This window comes from Genypterus blacodes, unplaced genomic scaffold (assembly GCF_046128005.1).
Source record: "Genypterus blacodes isolate CSIRO-AG114 ecotype Tasmania unplaced genomic scaffold, CSIRO-AGI_Gbla_v1 ptg000029l_1, whole genome shotgun sequence".
Taxonomy (NCBI): domain Eukaryota; kingdom Metazoa; phylum Chordata; class Actinopteri; order Ophidiiformes; family Ophidiidae; genus Genypterus; species Genypterus blacodes.
In genome coordinates, this window is record NW_027466842.1 from 5272342 (window position 1) to 5289619 (window position 17278).

Consider the following 17278-nt stretch of genomic DNA (forward strand, 5'->3'; position numbering starts at 1 on the left):
GAATGCCTTGAATGTTTTTATGAGGACGGGATGATGTGAATTCAGCATTCCTTATAAAAACTACAGCTTAATGGAAAACACGCGCACTGGCAACATTGTGAGTAGGCTGTGTGTTTTGTAGAAAGAACCAGGGGAGATTGACCTCTGTCCTCTGTCTCCTTCAGGTGTGTGTCCTGTACCCAGTGTGGCGCCACCTCCCCTGGCCTGAGGTGTGACTGGCAGAATAATTACACCCAGTGTGCCCCCTGTTCGAGTCTTACAACATGCCCCATCTGCCTGGTCGACTACAGCGAAGGCACCATCATTGTGCAGTGTCGCCAATGTGACAGGTGTGCACTGTTTTTAAGACACCTGTCAGCTCTTGAGGACCCGTCTCTACAGCTTTTAAACATGATCGTAATTTTTCTTCGCTCAACTCTCTCCTTAACCCACAGATGGTTTCACGCCTCTTGTCAGAGTCTGCATTCAGATGAGGATATAGAGAAAGCTGCAGATAGCAACTTCGACTGCACAATGTGCCGAGCTTTCAAGACCACTAAGGGTAGGAGTAGATTGGTTCTCTTTACTGTGCTTTTTACTGAACTAATGTTGATTAAATAGGCATTATTGTTATTTGGCTCTGTATCTGCATTCGATATAATTTAACGCTTTTTGTGCATCTTGTGCCACTGCAGTCGTGTTCAAGGCCAGAGAAGCCATTGAGCCTGTAGTTATGACGCATGTCCCCACAAAGGCTAAAGACATGGGTGAGTGCACAGTTGGAAAAATGACAGATGATAGATAAAGAGGGATAGTGAAGATGTACGATCATGCCGGCAAAGTGTAGCCCTCAACATCACCTAACTCAACCTCTAACGTTCCTTTTTGTCTTGTTAGACCTGTCGAGGACCTACACCCAGGATGGTGTTTGTCTGACAGAGTCGGGGCTTTGCCAGCTCCAGAGCCTGTCTGCCACCGCATCCCGGCGCAGGAAGCCTAAGCCCAAGCTGAAGCTGAAGATCATCAACCAGAACAGCGTGGCGGTGCTTCAGGCACCTGCAGATCCCCTCTCAGAACACTGTCGAGATGAAGACATAGAGGACAACAGAGGTACCCATCTTTTCACACAAGCATTGTCTTTTATGTCAGACTGGTTATCAGCGCACTTCATCGTTATGGTGGCTTAATAGAAGTGGAGGGGTGGGGCATGGTTGGGCTCTCAGTATTGATTTTTATCCCACCATCATAATTACCCAGTTCTGCTTATTTGAGCTTTCAATTGAGGCTTTTTTGTGCTTCAAATGTCGTCTGGACCTGTTGTGGCTTGAAAATGTGGACAGGACTTGATAGTCTTGATTCATTTTTACCATGATCCAAATAATAAATACAGTTTTCATCCAACCAACATCACTTGAGATGTTCGCTATACCTGGAGAATGATTTCTTTACCTCAAGTAAATCTGTTCACTGAATCTTGTTGTCTGCGTATATATTATAGATAGAATCTGTTTTGACTATTTATTTGCTAATGCGCTCCACAAATTCACTCATATTGTGCTTTAAAAATATATTTATCATTATTCCACAGTGCAATGATACAGTATTGTGTTACAGTATATATACAGTAGTTAGCAGAAATGGATGTGGATTGTTGTGTTGATAAGCCCTGATGACAGTCCAACAAAACAGTTTGAGACATCACTAATTAGAATTATTAATTGTTTCCAAGATAGAGATAAGGAGGAATACATGTTTGTTTTGTTTTTAATGGACGTAAACACTATCTCAGTCATACTGATGTCCTGCCACTGCCTGTGATTGAATGAACCCTGGTGCTGTGTAGAGGGAGAGGGAGAGGGGGCCTGGCCAGGGTGTTCCGTGCCGCAGGGCTGTCACTTATCATCAGTGCTCACTCCCCCCTCTTGCAGAGGCGGAGCTTCTTGATTGTGAGGGGAAGTCTGACTCGAGCCCAGAGAGAGAGCCAGCAGAAGACGACTCCAAGGGGGCTGACGGCGGCAAGAAGAGGAAGAGGAAACCGTACCGGCCGGGTAGGGCACCTGATTGAAGGAGACAGCTCCTCTGAAGCGTAAAATGGTGCAGTACATGCCTGACGCTGTAGCACAGCGCTGCCATCTCAGGACTCCAGCGATTCCATTGGGTGTTTTATAAATTAGGCGTCCATGTTGATAGCTGTTCTCAATGGAACTACAGTCTATAACTCTGTTCTTTAAATCATATTACTTCAAATAGTAACGAAAGACATCCTTTATCAGGGAATATATTAATTTATTGATAATAAATTAATAACGTATCCCTCCAAGGCATTGGTGGGTTCATGGTGCGCCAGAGGAGCCGTCCAGGACAGGGTCCAAGCAAAGCCAAACGATCCCTCTGCAGAAAGGATTCCTCCGGATCTGTTTCAGAGAATCCCATCGGAAAAGACGAGGGTGTGTGCACCAACAATATATCCACACATCTACATGACGAAACCTCATGTTTTCTTTGCTGTCTAAGCTGTTGTTTTCACTGAGTAGTATTATTTGATTTTGTTTCAGGATGGACAGAGGCACTGCCTGATACCCCTGTGGATGAGACGCCTCCTGGCCCAGAGGTTCCAGAGAAAATCAAGAAACGATATCGAAAGAAGAAAACCAAGCTGGAGGAGGCCTTTCCCACCTACCTGCAGGTTTGATACCTTAAAGTGCACCAGCTTGCTAACAACGCCAAGTTTTTGACTCGATCAGAAATCAATACTATATCAAATGAATGGAGAATATGACCCATGATTACTATTTTCATAATGTAATTGATTTAATCCAGAAACCCTTTATTTACATTTTTACATAACACGCATTTGGATTAACTACAACTTCTTTTATGTCAACATTTATCTTGCCAATGTATGTGCCACCATTTCCTAATGCAGTATTTTCATAATTAAATATTTATGCAAAGAGGCATGCACCTAATGGGACAAAGTTTAAGCAGCAGTTAATTGGAACAATCTTCAACTTAAATCTGGTTTTGTTTAATTGTTATGTAGGCTTTCAATTGCTACGCCCACACTGTTTAGTTCATGTCATACCATATTATCATAAAATAAGTTTTATCTCACCAGGGGGAAAGTAGGGGGTCCAGAATGCATTGCCTGGAATCACTTAAAGATGCCCGGTTGGGGCATGGAGTCCCCTCTGTGTGCTTATTGAAAAAAGAGCACCAGCCTGAAGGAGGTTAGCACAGAGGATACCCATCTCTGATCATGCTCTCCAAATGGCTCCTGTCTGAGCTGTTAAGTGATATACACAAGCTTAACTGGAGAGGACTACAGCTTTCCTTGTCTCCAGCCACTATCTCAGTGTCACCTTGTATTGGCCAGAACATCCATTGGCAATGTGGTGTGCATTAAACCTCTGGCAGCTGTCAGTGTTGCTCTTTCTTCCTTCCTCCATTATGGTGTAAGGGAATGTTCAGTCGTACCAAAAGGGTCCAACATGGCGAAGCACATTTGATTAATAATTGATAGAACGCAGTGAGCTTTTAATGTCTTGGTAGGGATTCGCAGTCACATGTCTGTGTTGTGGATCGTAGATGACGTCTGGGTTTAAGTGGTTGGGGGAGGTGGGGCACTGACAAAAGTGGTACACTGGTGAGCTCTCATGGACCCTCAATGCGTGTCTGAATAATTTCTATGTGTTTCTCAAGAAGCGAAGGTTCAGTTTGTGAAATCGGTCAACACAGAGGCTTGACCAATGCTTTGTGTTGTCATTTTCAGGAGGCATTCTTTGGGAAGGACTTACTGGACAAAAGCAAGCAGAGCAGGCAGCAGGGGGTGGAGTCAGGCCTATTGGAAGAGGGGCAAAGCCAAGTGGAGAGGAGGCACCCCACTTCCAGCTTCCTGGACCCTTCATCAGACCCTCTCCTCAGCGCATCAGCAACCTCCCATCCTACTAGACCAGTAGCAGCACGTACGTATACACACCACAGCAGATCTCAAATACTAGGAGTGCATTGATTAATGCTCACAAATCGATATGCGTGACTATATGTTAAGTGCGACTACACCGACTCAGCTTGAGTCAGGCAAAAACTGGAACAGAATCGATGCAGGCTTACAGACAGTGCGGGTATTAGATATGTTTGACCAGGGCATCTTTTGTCTTTTATTTTGACATGAACAGACCTTTATTCCATGACTTTCTCTCTTCCATTCATCGTTTCTACTGTCATCAGTCCAGTAAAGCTACTTGCTAAGTGCCCCTTTGGCCCTTCTCAATAAAGGAAATTCTCTATACTGTACTGCCTGGCATCCTGAGATTATCAAGAGTATCAACCTTCTGAGAAAAATTTTACACAATTATGCTGTACTTGAGAACAAAAGGTCAAGGAGTCTAGGTAATCCTGATGCTTCCTCTTTCTGTCAAAGGCAGTTTCTTTTCTAGTCTACTTTAGATGAAATTCTACATATGAATGAATGAAGACATTGTGGTATCCAAATATAACGGCTCCACAGTCCAGCTTCATGTCCATTCGCCATCGCCATCAATTATGATTTGTGACCGTTTGGTTTTCTTTCCTTTTTTGTTTTCTTCCTTTTTCTCCATCTACAGAGGCCTCTGAGGAACCATTAGTTGATCTAGCTGATGTTCTGAACACTGATGCAGACATCTTGGGAATGCTCGGGAAGCCAAGCAGGGACTCTGGTGCGTCTTATGTCTCACAGGCAGTTACAGCTGCATAAGCGTATAGTAGACATTTACGTGTAGGATTCGAAAAACTTAAGTTTGCGGGTCAGAAATTTCCCCAGAAAACACATTTCTTTTACTTTTCACCACTAATTATTTGATTGTCATATTCTCTCACAATATTTCTTTGTTCAGTTTGGTTTTGTGTTTTAGTTTTTTTGTCTGAAGCGTGTTGTGCTTGTGTCTCCACTATTTTTCACTCATTTTATCTGGTTTTGGGTTCTTGTAGGTCTTGATTTTTGCCCCTTCCAGGTTGACAGCTCACCTCCTTCTTTTGGTAAGGGTGTCATGGCCTACTAATCCCTTGCTTTTAGTGCATTCTTCCTGTCTTCTAGCGTGTGTCCACTTGAGTGTGCATGTATTTACTCATACTGATCCTTCCACATACATGCACTTTTCTTTTTAAATCACTTCAGGTTGTGTCTAACACTCATTTTAAACTGCTTAGCACTTACAAAACTTACTGCACGGTATTCACTTAAATGGGAACGGTGTGTCTTTGTTGGGTTTCTCTGAGGGACATTTTCTAAATACCACAGCTAGCAAATTCTGCTGCCTTATCAAAGAGATATTCAAGATGGTATAGAGCGAGACTAACAAGGACATCTCTCCATTCAACAAAATTAGCAATTTAGAAGCAAACAATTTAGAGAATACAACGCCATGATTAATGGCCTTCCAGTTCAGGATAACCCTGAACGGCTTTGGCGCCGCCATTGAATGACAATGGCGGCGCCATTAAGTCCTGCTATTCAGTACATGTCCTTCATTCTTTGTTAAAACTACTTTCACCTGGAATAAACTATCGGCTTGTAAGATTTTGCCAAGTCACAGTTGCACTTGTCCTCATGTGGGAAGAAAAATCACACATAATCAAAATTTAATCAGCTATCTTACACAGATTATTGTCATTCTGATGAATTGATTGATGGTTACATAAGTGCAGACTGCATAATCATCCTGGTAAAGAGATTAACCGCTGTTTGTTGAGGGAGACCAATGTAATGGAGGGATCAGAACAATATTTTCCTACTCAAATGGTCAAGTGGTTGCTTATTTTTATTGAGAATATGAGAGATGTGATTGTAAGCTGTTTAGTTATGTTTACATTCCACAGGCTGTGCAGACTACAACATGTCCTCTTTTAAAGTCTATATTTATGATCAGACTCCTGGTTGAGTATTGTTGTTGGTTCTTGTGTTTTTGTGTGTGTGTGTTATGATTTCTTTTTGTGTGTCTGTGTGTGTTTCTACAGCTGGTCTGGACATCGGACCTCTGGCTGTCAGTTCCCCAGTGACTCCCCAGTCTCAGTCTGGCCGGAGGACACCTCGCACCCTCCCAGATGAACCCCTGGACGGCATTCTCAGCCCAGAACTAGACAAGATGGTCACCGATGGTCAGTGTCCAAGACCAGAAATTCACATCTATTGTTAAGAAGTTGCTTTAGGTTTTTTATGCCTGTCCTTCTACAACTGCACACAGGCTGAATAACTATAATGTGTTTTCTCCGATTCTTCCTTTTGTTTCAGAATCAATTCTCAGCAAACTTTACAAAATTCCAGGTTTGTAATTTCATCCTTTCTCTTTGATTGTTATGGAGTGTTGTTATGTAATTTGGCAATTGTTGTGATTGTTACAATTTATTTGTCTACAGTGATAATGTACAGTAGCTTTAAGACAATTACACATCTAAATTAATTACATTGCGGTGTTTGTCATATTCTGTTACAGAGCTGGAAGGCAAGGATGTAGAGGATCTCTTCACTGCTGTCCTTAGCCCCAGCACCAGCGGACCACCACCACAGGTGCCTCACCCCCAGGGTCCAGGAGCCCTCCCTGCCACACCTGGTACTGGTATGCCTCACCCCGGCACAGGTACATCAACGTTCACCTTGTTACGGTTGTGCAACGTTTTTGTTTTGACATTTCATGTACACGTCTAAGCTCTTACTTCTTGTGTATAGGGAATCCTATGTTTCCACGGATGCCAATGCTGAATGGTATGATGGGACCAAACCAACGTTTTCCTACAAATCCGGGAGCAGGGCCCTGTATCCCAGAAGATTTCTCCCCCCTTCACCGTATGCCTTTCACAGACAATCCAAGGTAATGTCCATGAAAAGATGCATTTTTGTCTGGATCTGGACCATAGCGATCATCACATACTTCATGAGTTGCTGTCCTGTATTGTTACAGGGATAGGAAGTTCAGTCAGATGCCCCGAGAAGCAGTTGGCCCTTGGCCTTCTTCTGCCCATGGCCCTGGCCCTGGCCCTACACCTCCCGGATCTCTGCCAGAGGGGGAGACTGAAGCCATGTCAAATGCCCAAAGGAGTACATTGAAATGGGAGAAGGAGGAGACTCTTGGAGAGCTAGCCACTGTAGCACCTGTCCTCTATACCAATGTGAATTTCCCCAACCTCAAAGAAGAATACCCAGGTTGGCTTAAGGCTTTGAATACATATTTTCTTACTGTTTTTCACCATTACTCATTACCATTTCTAAAGATACCTTTACATGTTTGTTGGAACACTCTTGGCGTGACAATTCCTCTTTTTCTTTCAACAGACTGGTCCACAAGAGTAAAGCAAATTGCAAAACTGTGGAGGAAAGCTAGTTCACAAGACAGGGCCCCCTATGTGGTAAGAGCCTCCATATTGTTAAATATGTCATATTCTTCAATGATCTCAAAGCCAGAAACCTCTTGAATTGTGTCGCGCTTCAGACTGTCACGACTGTTTTACTGACATATTAGTATGCAGGAGGCTAACTCCTATATCACATCTGACTTCTTGCCTCTTGCCAATGTAATTTGAAATCCGGCCATTCACAGATGAACTAATTAACACAGGAAGCCATGCTGAGTATTAATATTCACTGGACTGAGTAATTAAGTTAACTAGAAGTAATTCTATCTGTCAAATGTCACTTTAAAAAAAAATCTAGTTGATTTTAAAACTTGCACAAATGCCCAAATGCACAATGTATGACAATGAATGCTGAAAGAGAACTTCAGGCTACATACTGTTACTTATGGTTTACTTTGATTTAGTGACACTATATCAATTAGATATCGATATACAATCCTGAAGTAAACATCACAACTGCCAGATAACAAATTGAATGTTATTTAGACAGTTTTTATTCATGAACAATCATATCTGATGTATTTTCTGTCTCTGTGTTTTCCTTATGCATTTGCTCCATAGCAAAAGGCAAGAGATAACAGAGCTGCCCTGCGCATCAACAAAGTCCAGATGTCCAATGAGACAGTGAAGAGGCACCATCCACAGCAACAGCCCCCTGAGGTGTTTGATCCCAACATACCACTAGACACAGAACTGCTGTTTAAAGACCCTATGAAACCAAAAGAGTCAGAGCATGAACAAGAGTGGAAGTTTAGACAGGTAAGAGTGTATACAGCAAAGTCAGGGAATGCAGCGACAGGTCCACTTATGTTAAGACAGCTGAGAGGTGGTTTAGAAAGGCTCCCTAAACAACTGTTCTGTCCACATTAGGTCCCTGCAGTTCATGTAATTTTCATATGACACTTGCATTATTTAATGTTATCAGTTTTGAAGTCTAATTTCGCTTTACATTGTGTCCCTACAACAGCAAATGAGGCAGAAAAGCAAACAGCAAGCCAAAATTGAAGCCACTCAGAAATTGGAGCAAGTGAAGAATGAGCAACTCCAGCAGCAACAGCAGCAACAGCAGCAAAGTAACCCGTCTGACGGAGACGGAAACAACAGTGGTAACCAGAGCCCCGCGTCCCAGCCCAGCAATGGCAGTATGTCCCCCATGCAACAGTTCGGCTCTAAAGACTTTTCAAGGCAGATGCAAGGGACAAATTCTTCTGAGGACGTGTTTCTGCGACCCCCTCCTCCCCCTCCATCCGGCCCGTCCTCCCAGCCTCAGTCCCCTCAGGTTTTCTCACCAGGATCCTCTGGTTCCAGACCTTCGTCTCCGTGGGACCCATATGCGAAGATGGTGGGGACTCCAAGACCACCAACTCTAGGGCCGAACAATTGTCGTAGAATGCCTGTGGAGTCTGGTAAATCCCCCACTTCCTTGATGGAGCAGCAGGACAGAGGGAGGCCCTCTCCTGCTCATGAATCATTTGGCTCTCCAACATCCATGAGCAATGACCCTTATTCCAAACCCCCTGACACCCCAAGACCAGTTGGGGAAATGGACCCTTTCCTGAAACCCATGGGTCCCCCCAGGTCTAGTCCAGCTGCCCAGGGAAGGCCCCCAATGGGTTCTCCAGGGAGAGACCCATATTCTAGACCGATGATAAGAAATGAGGCTTATCAACGCATGGCACAGAACAGAATGATCTTGTCTGACCCTTACTCACGACCGTTACTAACACCTATTCCTGGAAGCAATGAGTCTGGCTCAGTTCCTCTGTTCAAAACGCCTATGCCCCCTCCTCAGGCTCAGGATCCCTTCAATCGACCAGGCCCACATCTGAATGACAGATTCTCCCAGAATCAGCAGAATGACCCCTATGCTCAGCCCCCCCACACCCCAAGACCCTCTGGAAATGACAGTTTCACCAGTCCTCCGAGGATGGGCCAGCATCACCCTCAGGGCCACGGATTTGCCCAGCCAGGGGCAATGATTCAGATGTCCAGAAATCCCTATGCTCATGCACCCTCCACTCCAAGACCTGACCACTTCTCATATGACCCCTTTGCCCAATCTTCTGTTCCAACCAAGCCATCCCCTGATCCTTACTCTCAGTGTCCAGGTACTCCACGACCCATGAGCGAATCAAGTGCCCAACCTCGTCCGTTTTTTGAGCCCTATGCTCGACCTCCTGGCACCCCACGCCCACATGATAACTATGGCCAGCCATCAAACACCCCTATCCCTTCTTCTGACCCTTACTCACAAGCTCCTAATACTCCTCGTCCCAGTGGGATAAACCAGTTCACTCACCAATCACACCCTGCACAGAAGATGTCTCCCTCTCACTCAGCTGACCTGTATGCTCAGCCACAAAGTATTCAACGGCCGTCTGTGGGAGAAAGGTTTTCCAAGTCCCCAGGTAGCCAGAGGGGCCCGATGGAGCCATTTGTTAACAATCCTGGGCTATCAAGGGCGGCCAGTAGTGACATGTTTTCCCAGCCAGGGGCTCCTAGGTCAATGCTTAATGACCCCTACGCCCAACCTCCAGGAACCCCACGACCTGGTCCTGATGGGCTCAACAGACAGGTGCTAAGGTCAGGACCCGTCATAAGTCAGGACCCCTTTTCCCCACCTCAGGCCAGGCTTCAGGAACCCTTCCCTCACCCAGGCTCACAAACACCAAAGCACCCTGGTGTGCCAGAAGATGGATTTACTCAGTCGCCATCCAGGAGACCCAATCAGACACCTGGCCATGACCCTTATGAACAGGCCCCCTTAACCCCTCATCCACATCGAATAGAAAAAATTGAAATGAAGGACCAGTCAAGTGTGGGCAACAATGTAGCTGCTCTACAGGACCCAGGCCAAATGTCTAACCAACAGATGCCTGGTGCTTCCTCTGAGGTTCAGGGAGTACCTCTTGCTGAGAGTGAGGAAAGACTCAGACAGGTATTTGTACGCTGTTGTGTATGTTCCATTCATGATCTTAATCAAACAGCACTACTGAGGTCTTGATTTTGTACCGTGCTTCATCTGCTGTAGTAATGTCTCAGTACTGTTGAGAAATCTAGCATTTTTAGTATATTTGAATCAGTTTGTATATAAAATCATATTTTTCTTTAAAGCGCATTTTTTCTAAATTACTAGAAGGCTGATCTGAGCCACCCTTCTGTGTGACATATGTAAAGGAACACAAACCATTGTGGAATAAGCCTTTCAATAGCTATTGGTGAATTAATGAGCCAAAATTAACAGCAAATATCTCTGCTGCCCAGTTAAACGTATATGGCAAGGTGTGTGTCTTCAACTTGTTCTTAGATATTTTATGGCTTGTGTTTTGTAGCGACAGCGAATTAGAGAACTAATCCTCAAGCAACAGCAACAGAGGATTGCCATTCGACAAGAGAGGGGCCCCCAGGATCCTGGCGGCAACATAAATCCAGGACCACAGCGCCCCTGGCCCCAGGAGGCCCCTGGGCAACAGGGAGAAATGTTCAATAGGCCTCCACCACCCTATCCTGGACAAGGACCGATGAGAGGGCCAATGAGGTTCCCCGGTCCTTTCCCAGGGGATCAGCGTGTCCCTTTCCCAAACGAAGGACACATCCCTAGAGGCCCACATCCTGGAGATCTTAATCTCAGACATCAAGGACCAAGGTTTGTGTTATCATGAAATTGTTTTTCATTGGAACTTTGTGTATACTGCAGTTTCAGTTAAATCCTAATTAATTCACAGCACAGTTCTGCTCACAACCAAGACTGTCCTTCTTATCTGCTTATAACTGTTTTAATCATTTCTCAGGTTTGCCTTTCCACATGGTGGTCCAGGACCTCACGGAGGCCAAGAATTCTTTCCCCGTGGGCCACACCCAATGCAGGATGTCCCTCCTCAAATGAGAAGGTCCATGTCTGCCGATATGTCAAAGTCTATAGGAGGCAACCCTATGGGGATGCCCCAGCACTTTGCACAGCGTGGAATACCAGTGCAGCAACATAACATAATGGGCCAGCCTTTCATCGAGCTACGACACAGAGCGGCAGAGAACAGGCTCCGTATGCCATTTCCCCATGGTGCCATGCAAGGAAATAACATGGATCCTAACATGCAGGCACATAGACCTCCTTGTTTTCCGGGGCCACATGATTCCAGGTTCCCTTCCCACCAAGGACACAGGATGTTAGACCTGATGGGCAACCAGACTGCCCATGTACAGCTATCTTCCAGCATGGACAGTCTTAATCAGCAAGCTCAGTTGCCAGTAAACAACATGCCTAAACAATTGTTGATGAGATCCATGAGCCAGCCTGCTTCAAATGAGACCCAGACCATGGCTGCATCAATGATGCTGACTGCACCCTCTGCTGGGCAGACTGAGGCAGCCAGCAATGAAGCTGTAGATGAGAAACTTGATGCGGAAGAGTCAGCTGTAAAAGATCTTGAGGATGTGGAAGTGAAAGACCTGGTGGACGCGGACCTGGAAAACCTGAATTTGGATACTGAAGATGGCAAAGACTTAGACCTGGAGACAAATGATCTACACCTTGATGACTTTTTGACATCTGGCAAATTTGACATCATTGCTTACACAGCAGATCCTGACCTAGATGACATCAAGAAAGACATGTTCAATGAGGATCTGGATCTGAGTGATCCTATGGATGATAGTGCTGAGACCACAGACATCCAGAAGCCTCTTTCTGACAAAAGAAACATTGGTGGAACTGAGGCCTCAACCAGTTCAGTATCTGTAATGGAAAAGTCAGAAACCACAGATCTGTGTTCTGCTGAGATAAAACTGGAAGCCACTGGGAGTCAGGACTCTGGTTCTTTGGCACTTGGGCAGGAAATTAAAACGGAGGTCAAAGACTGTCTGAAACCTCCTGAGGTATTAGACCAACAAGCCAATGGAAACACCTTAAACCCAAATCAGCAGGGAGTGCTCTCTGACTCCAGCCCAGTCCTGTCTAGTTTACTCATTAAGCAGCAGCCTGAGGAGCACTCGTTAAGCTCAATAGTTGAATCTGTCAATCAAGGCAGTAACCTCCTGCCCCAGCCAAACCAAGTGACTGACAGTCAGCATACCTCTGGATTTACAATGAGTCAAACACTCCCTGATGGTACCACTGCAGGGGAAGCATCCATGGCTGGTTTTGGGGCAGACCACCAGCTGGGTCTAAGCCCTGGAGCAGATCTGAACAGTCAGCAGGCAATGTTGAACCAGGGATTGGGTCATCGTCCACTTTTGCTGGAAGAACAGCCACTCCTGTTGCAAGACCTCCTGGACCAGGAGAGACAGGAGCAACAGCAACAGAGGCAGATGCAAGCTATGATACGACAGCGCTCTAGTGACACCTTTTTCCCCAACATTGGTAAGTTACGTAGATAGACGGTTGCCTTACCATCAGTCTCATTAACACAGATGTTCTCTGACTGTAATATTTGTCATTTGCAGATTTTGACACCATCACTGACCCCATTATGAAGGCTAAGATGGTTGCCCTGAAAGGCATCAACAAAGTCATGGTCCAGAATAACATGGGCATGACCCCGATGGTCATGAACAGGTAAATGATCTTTTCATTCAGTACAACTTAATAATTGTGAAATATACAGAAAATTCAAAATGTTGCATCACGTTTGTATCGCAGATTTCCCCCTGGTCCTCCTGTGCCACCTTGTCCTGAAAGCACACCAGTTCCTCCGCAAGTCGTTGGACAGGTATTGAAATCACTGATCTCCTTAGATGTTGTTTCAAATCTTTGAGCACAAAATGTATCATAACAATATTTTACTTGTCAACTTTTCAAACAGGATGGCAAACTGACTCAAGTACAAAGGCCGAATCCACCAAACTTTGGGCCAGGCTTTGTCAGTAAGTTTTGCCCCTTTTTTTTTACAGTGTATGCACTTTCACTTTTTGTGTTTGGTTTTGTTGAAGGTCTGTCAGTGAAGTATTCACACTTGTGTTGCTCTTGCTGTCAAAATTGCTTGTAAAGTAGCCTTTTCTCCTTCAGACAATGCTCAGAGGGCTCAGTATGAGGAGTGGCTCCAGGAGACTCAGCACCTACTTCAAATGCAGCAGAAGTTTCTGGAAGAGAAGATTGGCGCGCATAGGAAGTCTAAGAAAGCCCTTGCTGCCAAACAGAGAACGGCTAAGAAGGCGGGGAGAGAGTTCCCTGAGGAAGATGCTGAGCAGCTCAAACATGTCACGGAGCAGCAGGGTGTAGTACAGAAACAACTGGAGCAGGTAAATGCTTGGCCTTTCACATTCCAGACCACAAACATTTATCTCTGCACTGCTCTGCACAAAGGCCACCCGAAGCTTTACTTAGTGTTATTACACATTTAAAAATCATGAAATTAATTTCTGGTCTCAGATAAACCCCACATTCATACACTTGTAATTTTAGATGAAAATGAAATGAACATTAATATAAAGCTATATAATTTTCTAACTAAAATACCTCAATTATGCTGTTTCTGATATGATTTCAGATCCGTAAGCAGCAGAAGGAACATGCTGAGCTAATTGAAGAGTACAGAGTAAAACAGCAACAAAACAATATGGCACCCATGATGCCTGGGATGCACCCCATGCCAGGTCCTGCAGGTATGGTCCCCAGTGGACCCCCAATGGTCCAGCCCGCTGTAAATCCTATGATGCAGATGCAGCCTCATCCAAACCAACCAAATGCACCTCCACGTATGCCCAACCCACCACCTGGCTGGCACCCAGGTGCTCCCATGCCCATGGGTGGACCAGGAATGCCAGCTGCAATGCCCCCTCAGGTACCAGTGGCAAATCCAGGCCAGCCTCATCCAATGCCGATGGGTAATTTACCTCAGCACTCACAGATGCCCGTGGAGCCTCAAGGCCCACTCGCTCCACCCGGGGGAGTAAAGCCCATGCAGGCAGGTGGTTTGAAATTTGATGACAACAACCCTTTCAGTGAGGGCTTCCAAGAGCGGGAGAGGAGGGAAAGGCTGAGGGAGCAGCAGGAGAGACAGAGGGTGCAGCTCATGCAGGAAGTTGAGCGCCAGAGAGCCCTGAAACAGCGTATGGAAATGGAGCAGCAAGGTATGATGGCGCCAGATGGAGGCATAGCCCCGCTCGCTCAGATGCCATTTTTTAACTCAGAGTTGCCACAGGATTTCATGCAGCCTCAGAGGCCTCCTCTACAACCACAGCAACAACAACTTGGACCAGTGTTCCCCCAGCAGCAGGGAATGCAACCTGGTATGGGCCCATCGCCTAGGGCATTTATGCAAGGCAATAGGAGGGCCATGGTGGGCAATGGGATGATGCCCCCAGATATGGGGCCCGGTTTGGGGCCTGATAATCTTAATCTGCAAGGAGCTAACTTTCCCCAAGGTCAACCCAGACCCTGTCAATTCAGTGGACCAGGAATGATGTTTCAGCCTGGTGAAGGTCCACCATTTGGAAACGACGCGGCTACACCTCTGCCTTCTAACTTTCCAGGTTCTGGTCAGTCTCTAATCCAGCTGTACTCTAACATCATCCCAGATGAGAAAGGGAAAAAGAAGAGAAACCGCAAAAAGAAAAAAGATGACGATGCCGATTCAGTCAAGACACCTTCAACGCCACACTCTGACCTGACTGCTCCTCTCACACCATGTGTCTCAGACACCTCCTCTACTCCAACCAGAAACACCCATCTGTTTGGAGACCAGGATTTGTCAAGGTCCCCCCTTCTGGGATCTTCCACCCCTAGTCACTCAGAGTTGGAGAGGCAACTGTCAGGACAACATGGTCTCTCATTAGACATGGCAAGGGCACAGGCACAAGAACACGACAGGATCCTCAGCAACATTAAGCTGGAGCAGACCGATGCCAGTGAGTGCCATGGGCCTAGAGAGGGACCCATCGGCTCTGAAATGGGCTCTGTAAAGGAAGAAGGTAGCAAAGGGAGTTTGTCTCCCTTCCCTGCAGGGAGTCCCAACAAGAATGAGGCTGGCAATGAATTACTCAAACACCTCCTGAAGAACAAGAGCACACCTCCACCAGGGCTTCCCCATCAGAGGTCAGAAGAGAGCCTTCGCTCAGAAGAGGAGGAAGCCGCAGACTGCAAAGCTCTGCTAAGGCAAAGCTCCATGGACAGCAATGGGGTCAGTGTTTGTGTTATTCATGTGATGCTCGGGTACAGTGGGAGTGGCCGACGTAGTGAGTCATAGACGGGTCAAGTGACTCCAGTGGGAAGCTTGTCAGAGTTAAATCTGTATGAGTCATAGCGCTCTATTTTTGAATGAGTCATTCTTATAGATGCCTGACTTGAATTCATAGCACGACTCAAATAAGGTGAATTTTATTTGAGATTTATTTATAAATTAAAATCTCTCTGTCACCTTCAGGCATACTCTGATGGCACCCTTGACTTTCCTGGACCTCTGCTCCCTGAACAGGAAAAGAAGAAAGGCAGGAACAAGAGGACTCCGAAAGGTGGGGAGAAACCCGCCTCTCGCTACAAGAAGAGGAAGAAGGAAGGGGATGAGAGGCAACTGATGCACTCCGGCCCTGACTCTGTAATGAACCAAATCAAACAGGTAAGACAATGGATTTTCCCACATTATCACCATGTCCTCATAAAAGGGAATTACACTGCATTTCTTTGAGATCGACAAAGGGCTTAGATAGGAAATTATAGCTTGAAATCTTACTGCTTCATTCAGCATTTTTACAGTATTAATTACTGCCAAAATAGAAAAGTGTCTTCACTGAATGCACAGACACTCATTTTATGTATCATGGGGCATATTACTGTAATTATGTACTTGCTGAATGACAGTTACACACCCAGGCATTAGTAGCTGTTGTTATTCAGGAGAGGGGAATGGGAATCACAATTATGTTCTAACCCCCTCTGTGCTGCTTATTGATTAGACTTTATGAAGCTGTCTCATTTCCTAGAAATGTATTACAGTATGCTGCACGTTATATGAAATACTATTTTGCAAACCTTATTTTCTGGGCTGTCGATTTTTTTTCTCAACAATAAGTTTGCATTTCTCCTTCTCTTTGGCAATAACTGTCAAATATTGTTCTACATTTCTTTGATTTTGATATTAATAATTAATTCATTGATTGCATTTTTTGCCTGGTGTTTCTCTGCTGGTGGTTTCTGTAGTTCTTTTCCTTTTACTCATCTCCTCCTCTCACTTTTTCTCTCCTGACACAGCAGCTTTCCCTGCTGCCTCTCATGGAGCCACTGATTGGGGTCAACTTTGCCCACTTTGCCCCCTATGGCAGCGGCCAGCTAAATGGGGAGAACCTCCTGTCCGGGACCTTTGGCAGTGCCTCATTAGATGGCGTCTCAGACTATTACTCCCAATTGGCCTACAAGGTACAGCCTGCATGGCTTTCTAAGGAGAAACTGGTTCACGGAGTGATGCATGTTTGAAGTTTGCCTGCAGTATGTGCGCTGACGTTGCATTTATTCTGATTCCCAAAGCAGAGTAACCTGAGCAACCCGCCAACACCGCCGGCTTCTCTTCCTCCAACCCCACCACCTGTGAATCGACAGAAAATGATCAACGGCTTTGCCACGACAGAAGAGCTAGCCAGTAAAGCTGCTGCCATGGGTAAGATTTCTGCAGGGGGTGCCTGAATGTCATGTTTTAGGAGACATATTTTGTCACATAGACCTTAACATTACAAATGAGGTATAGTAAGTATGGCGTGTATGTCCATGATGTGAATGTGCTGCTGTTTCATACAGTGTCCAAAGGCCTGGTCCCAAAGCCATTACACGTCCCATTCAGGACTGAGGAGGATCTGCTAGCTCGGGCTATTGCTCAAGGACCCAAAACTGTGGATGTTCCAGCGTCCCTCCCCACCCCTCCCCACAATAACCAGGAGGAGCTCAGGTAAAACGCTGCCTCCAGGCTCATGGAGAGGGAGCTGT

General features: G+C 45.6%; 1 protein-coding gene across 9 annotated transcripts in view; it reads left to right on the forward strand.

The window, feature by feature from the left end:
- Nucleotides 1-17278, forward strand: part of kmt2cb (lysine (K)-specific methyltransferase 2Cb) — a 57872-nt gene that overhangs the window by 33105 nt on the left and 7489 nt on the right. For 4 of the 9 annotated variants that reach the window (XM_076144897.1, XM_076144900.1, XM_076144904.1 and 1 more), the window contains 29 exons: nucleotides 165-329; nucleotides 435-541; nucleotides 675-746; nucleotides 877-1089; nucleotides 1908-2027; nucleotides 2301-2426; nucleotides 2535-2665; nucleotides 3752-3944; nucleotides 4587-4679; nucleotides 4951-4998; nucleotides 5977-6117; nucleotides 6251-6283; nucleotides 6453-6596; nucleotides 6686-6827; nucleotides 6918-7159; nucleotides 7289-7362; nucleotides 7930-8127; nucleotides 8336-10306; nucleotides 10701-11014; nucleotides 11160-12727; nucleotides 12811-12922; nucleotides 13007-13076; nucleotides 13170-13230; nucleotides 13373-13605; nucleotides 13854-15485; nucleotides 15729-15920; nucleotides 16553-16717; nucleotides 16826-16955; nucleotides 17093-17240. In XM_076144897.1, the coding sequence (XP_076001012.1) occupies nucleotides 165-329; nucleotides 435-541; nucleotides 675-746; nucleotides 877-1089; nucleotides 1908-2027; nucleotides 2301-2426; nucleotides 2535-2665; nucleotides 3752-3944; nucleotides 4587-4679; nucleotides 4951-4998; nucleotides 5977-6117; nucleotides 6251-6283; nucleotides 6453-6596; nucleotides 6686-6827; nucleotides 6918-7159; nucleotides 7289-7362; nucleotides 7930-8127; nucleotides 8336-10306; nucleotides 10701-11014; nucleotides 11160-12727; nucleotides 12811-12922; nucleotides 13007-13076; nucleotides 13170-13230; nucleotides 13373-13605; nucleotides 13854-15485; nucleotides 15729-15920; nucleotides 16553-16717; nucleotides 16826-16955; nucleotides 17093-17240 (8838 nt within the window). The remainder of the gene's footprint in view (nucleotides 1-164; nucleotides 330-434; nucleotides 542-674; nucleotides 747-876; nucleotides 1090-1907; nucleotides 2028-2300; nucleotides 2427-2534; nucleotides 2666-3751; nucleotides 3945-4586; nucleotides 4680-4950; nucleotides 4999-5976; nucleotides 6118-6250; nucleotides 6284-6452; nucleotides 6597-6685; nucleotides 6828-6917; nucleotides 7160-7288; nucleotides 7363-7929; nucleotides 8128-8335; nucleotides 10307-10700; nucleotides 11015-11159; nucleotides 12728-12810; nucleotides 12923-13006; nucleotides 13077-13169; nucleotides 13231-13372; nucleotides 13606-13853; nucleotides 15486-15728; nucleotides 15921-16552; nucleotides 16718-16825; nucleotides 16956-17092; nucleotides 17241-17278) is intronic. The other 5 variants (XM_076144899.1, XM_076144898.1, XM_076144902.1 and 2 more) reach the window with 5 other exon arrangements.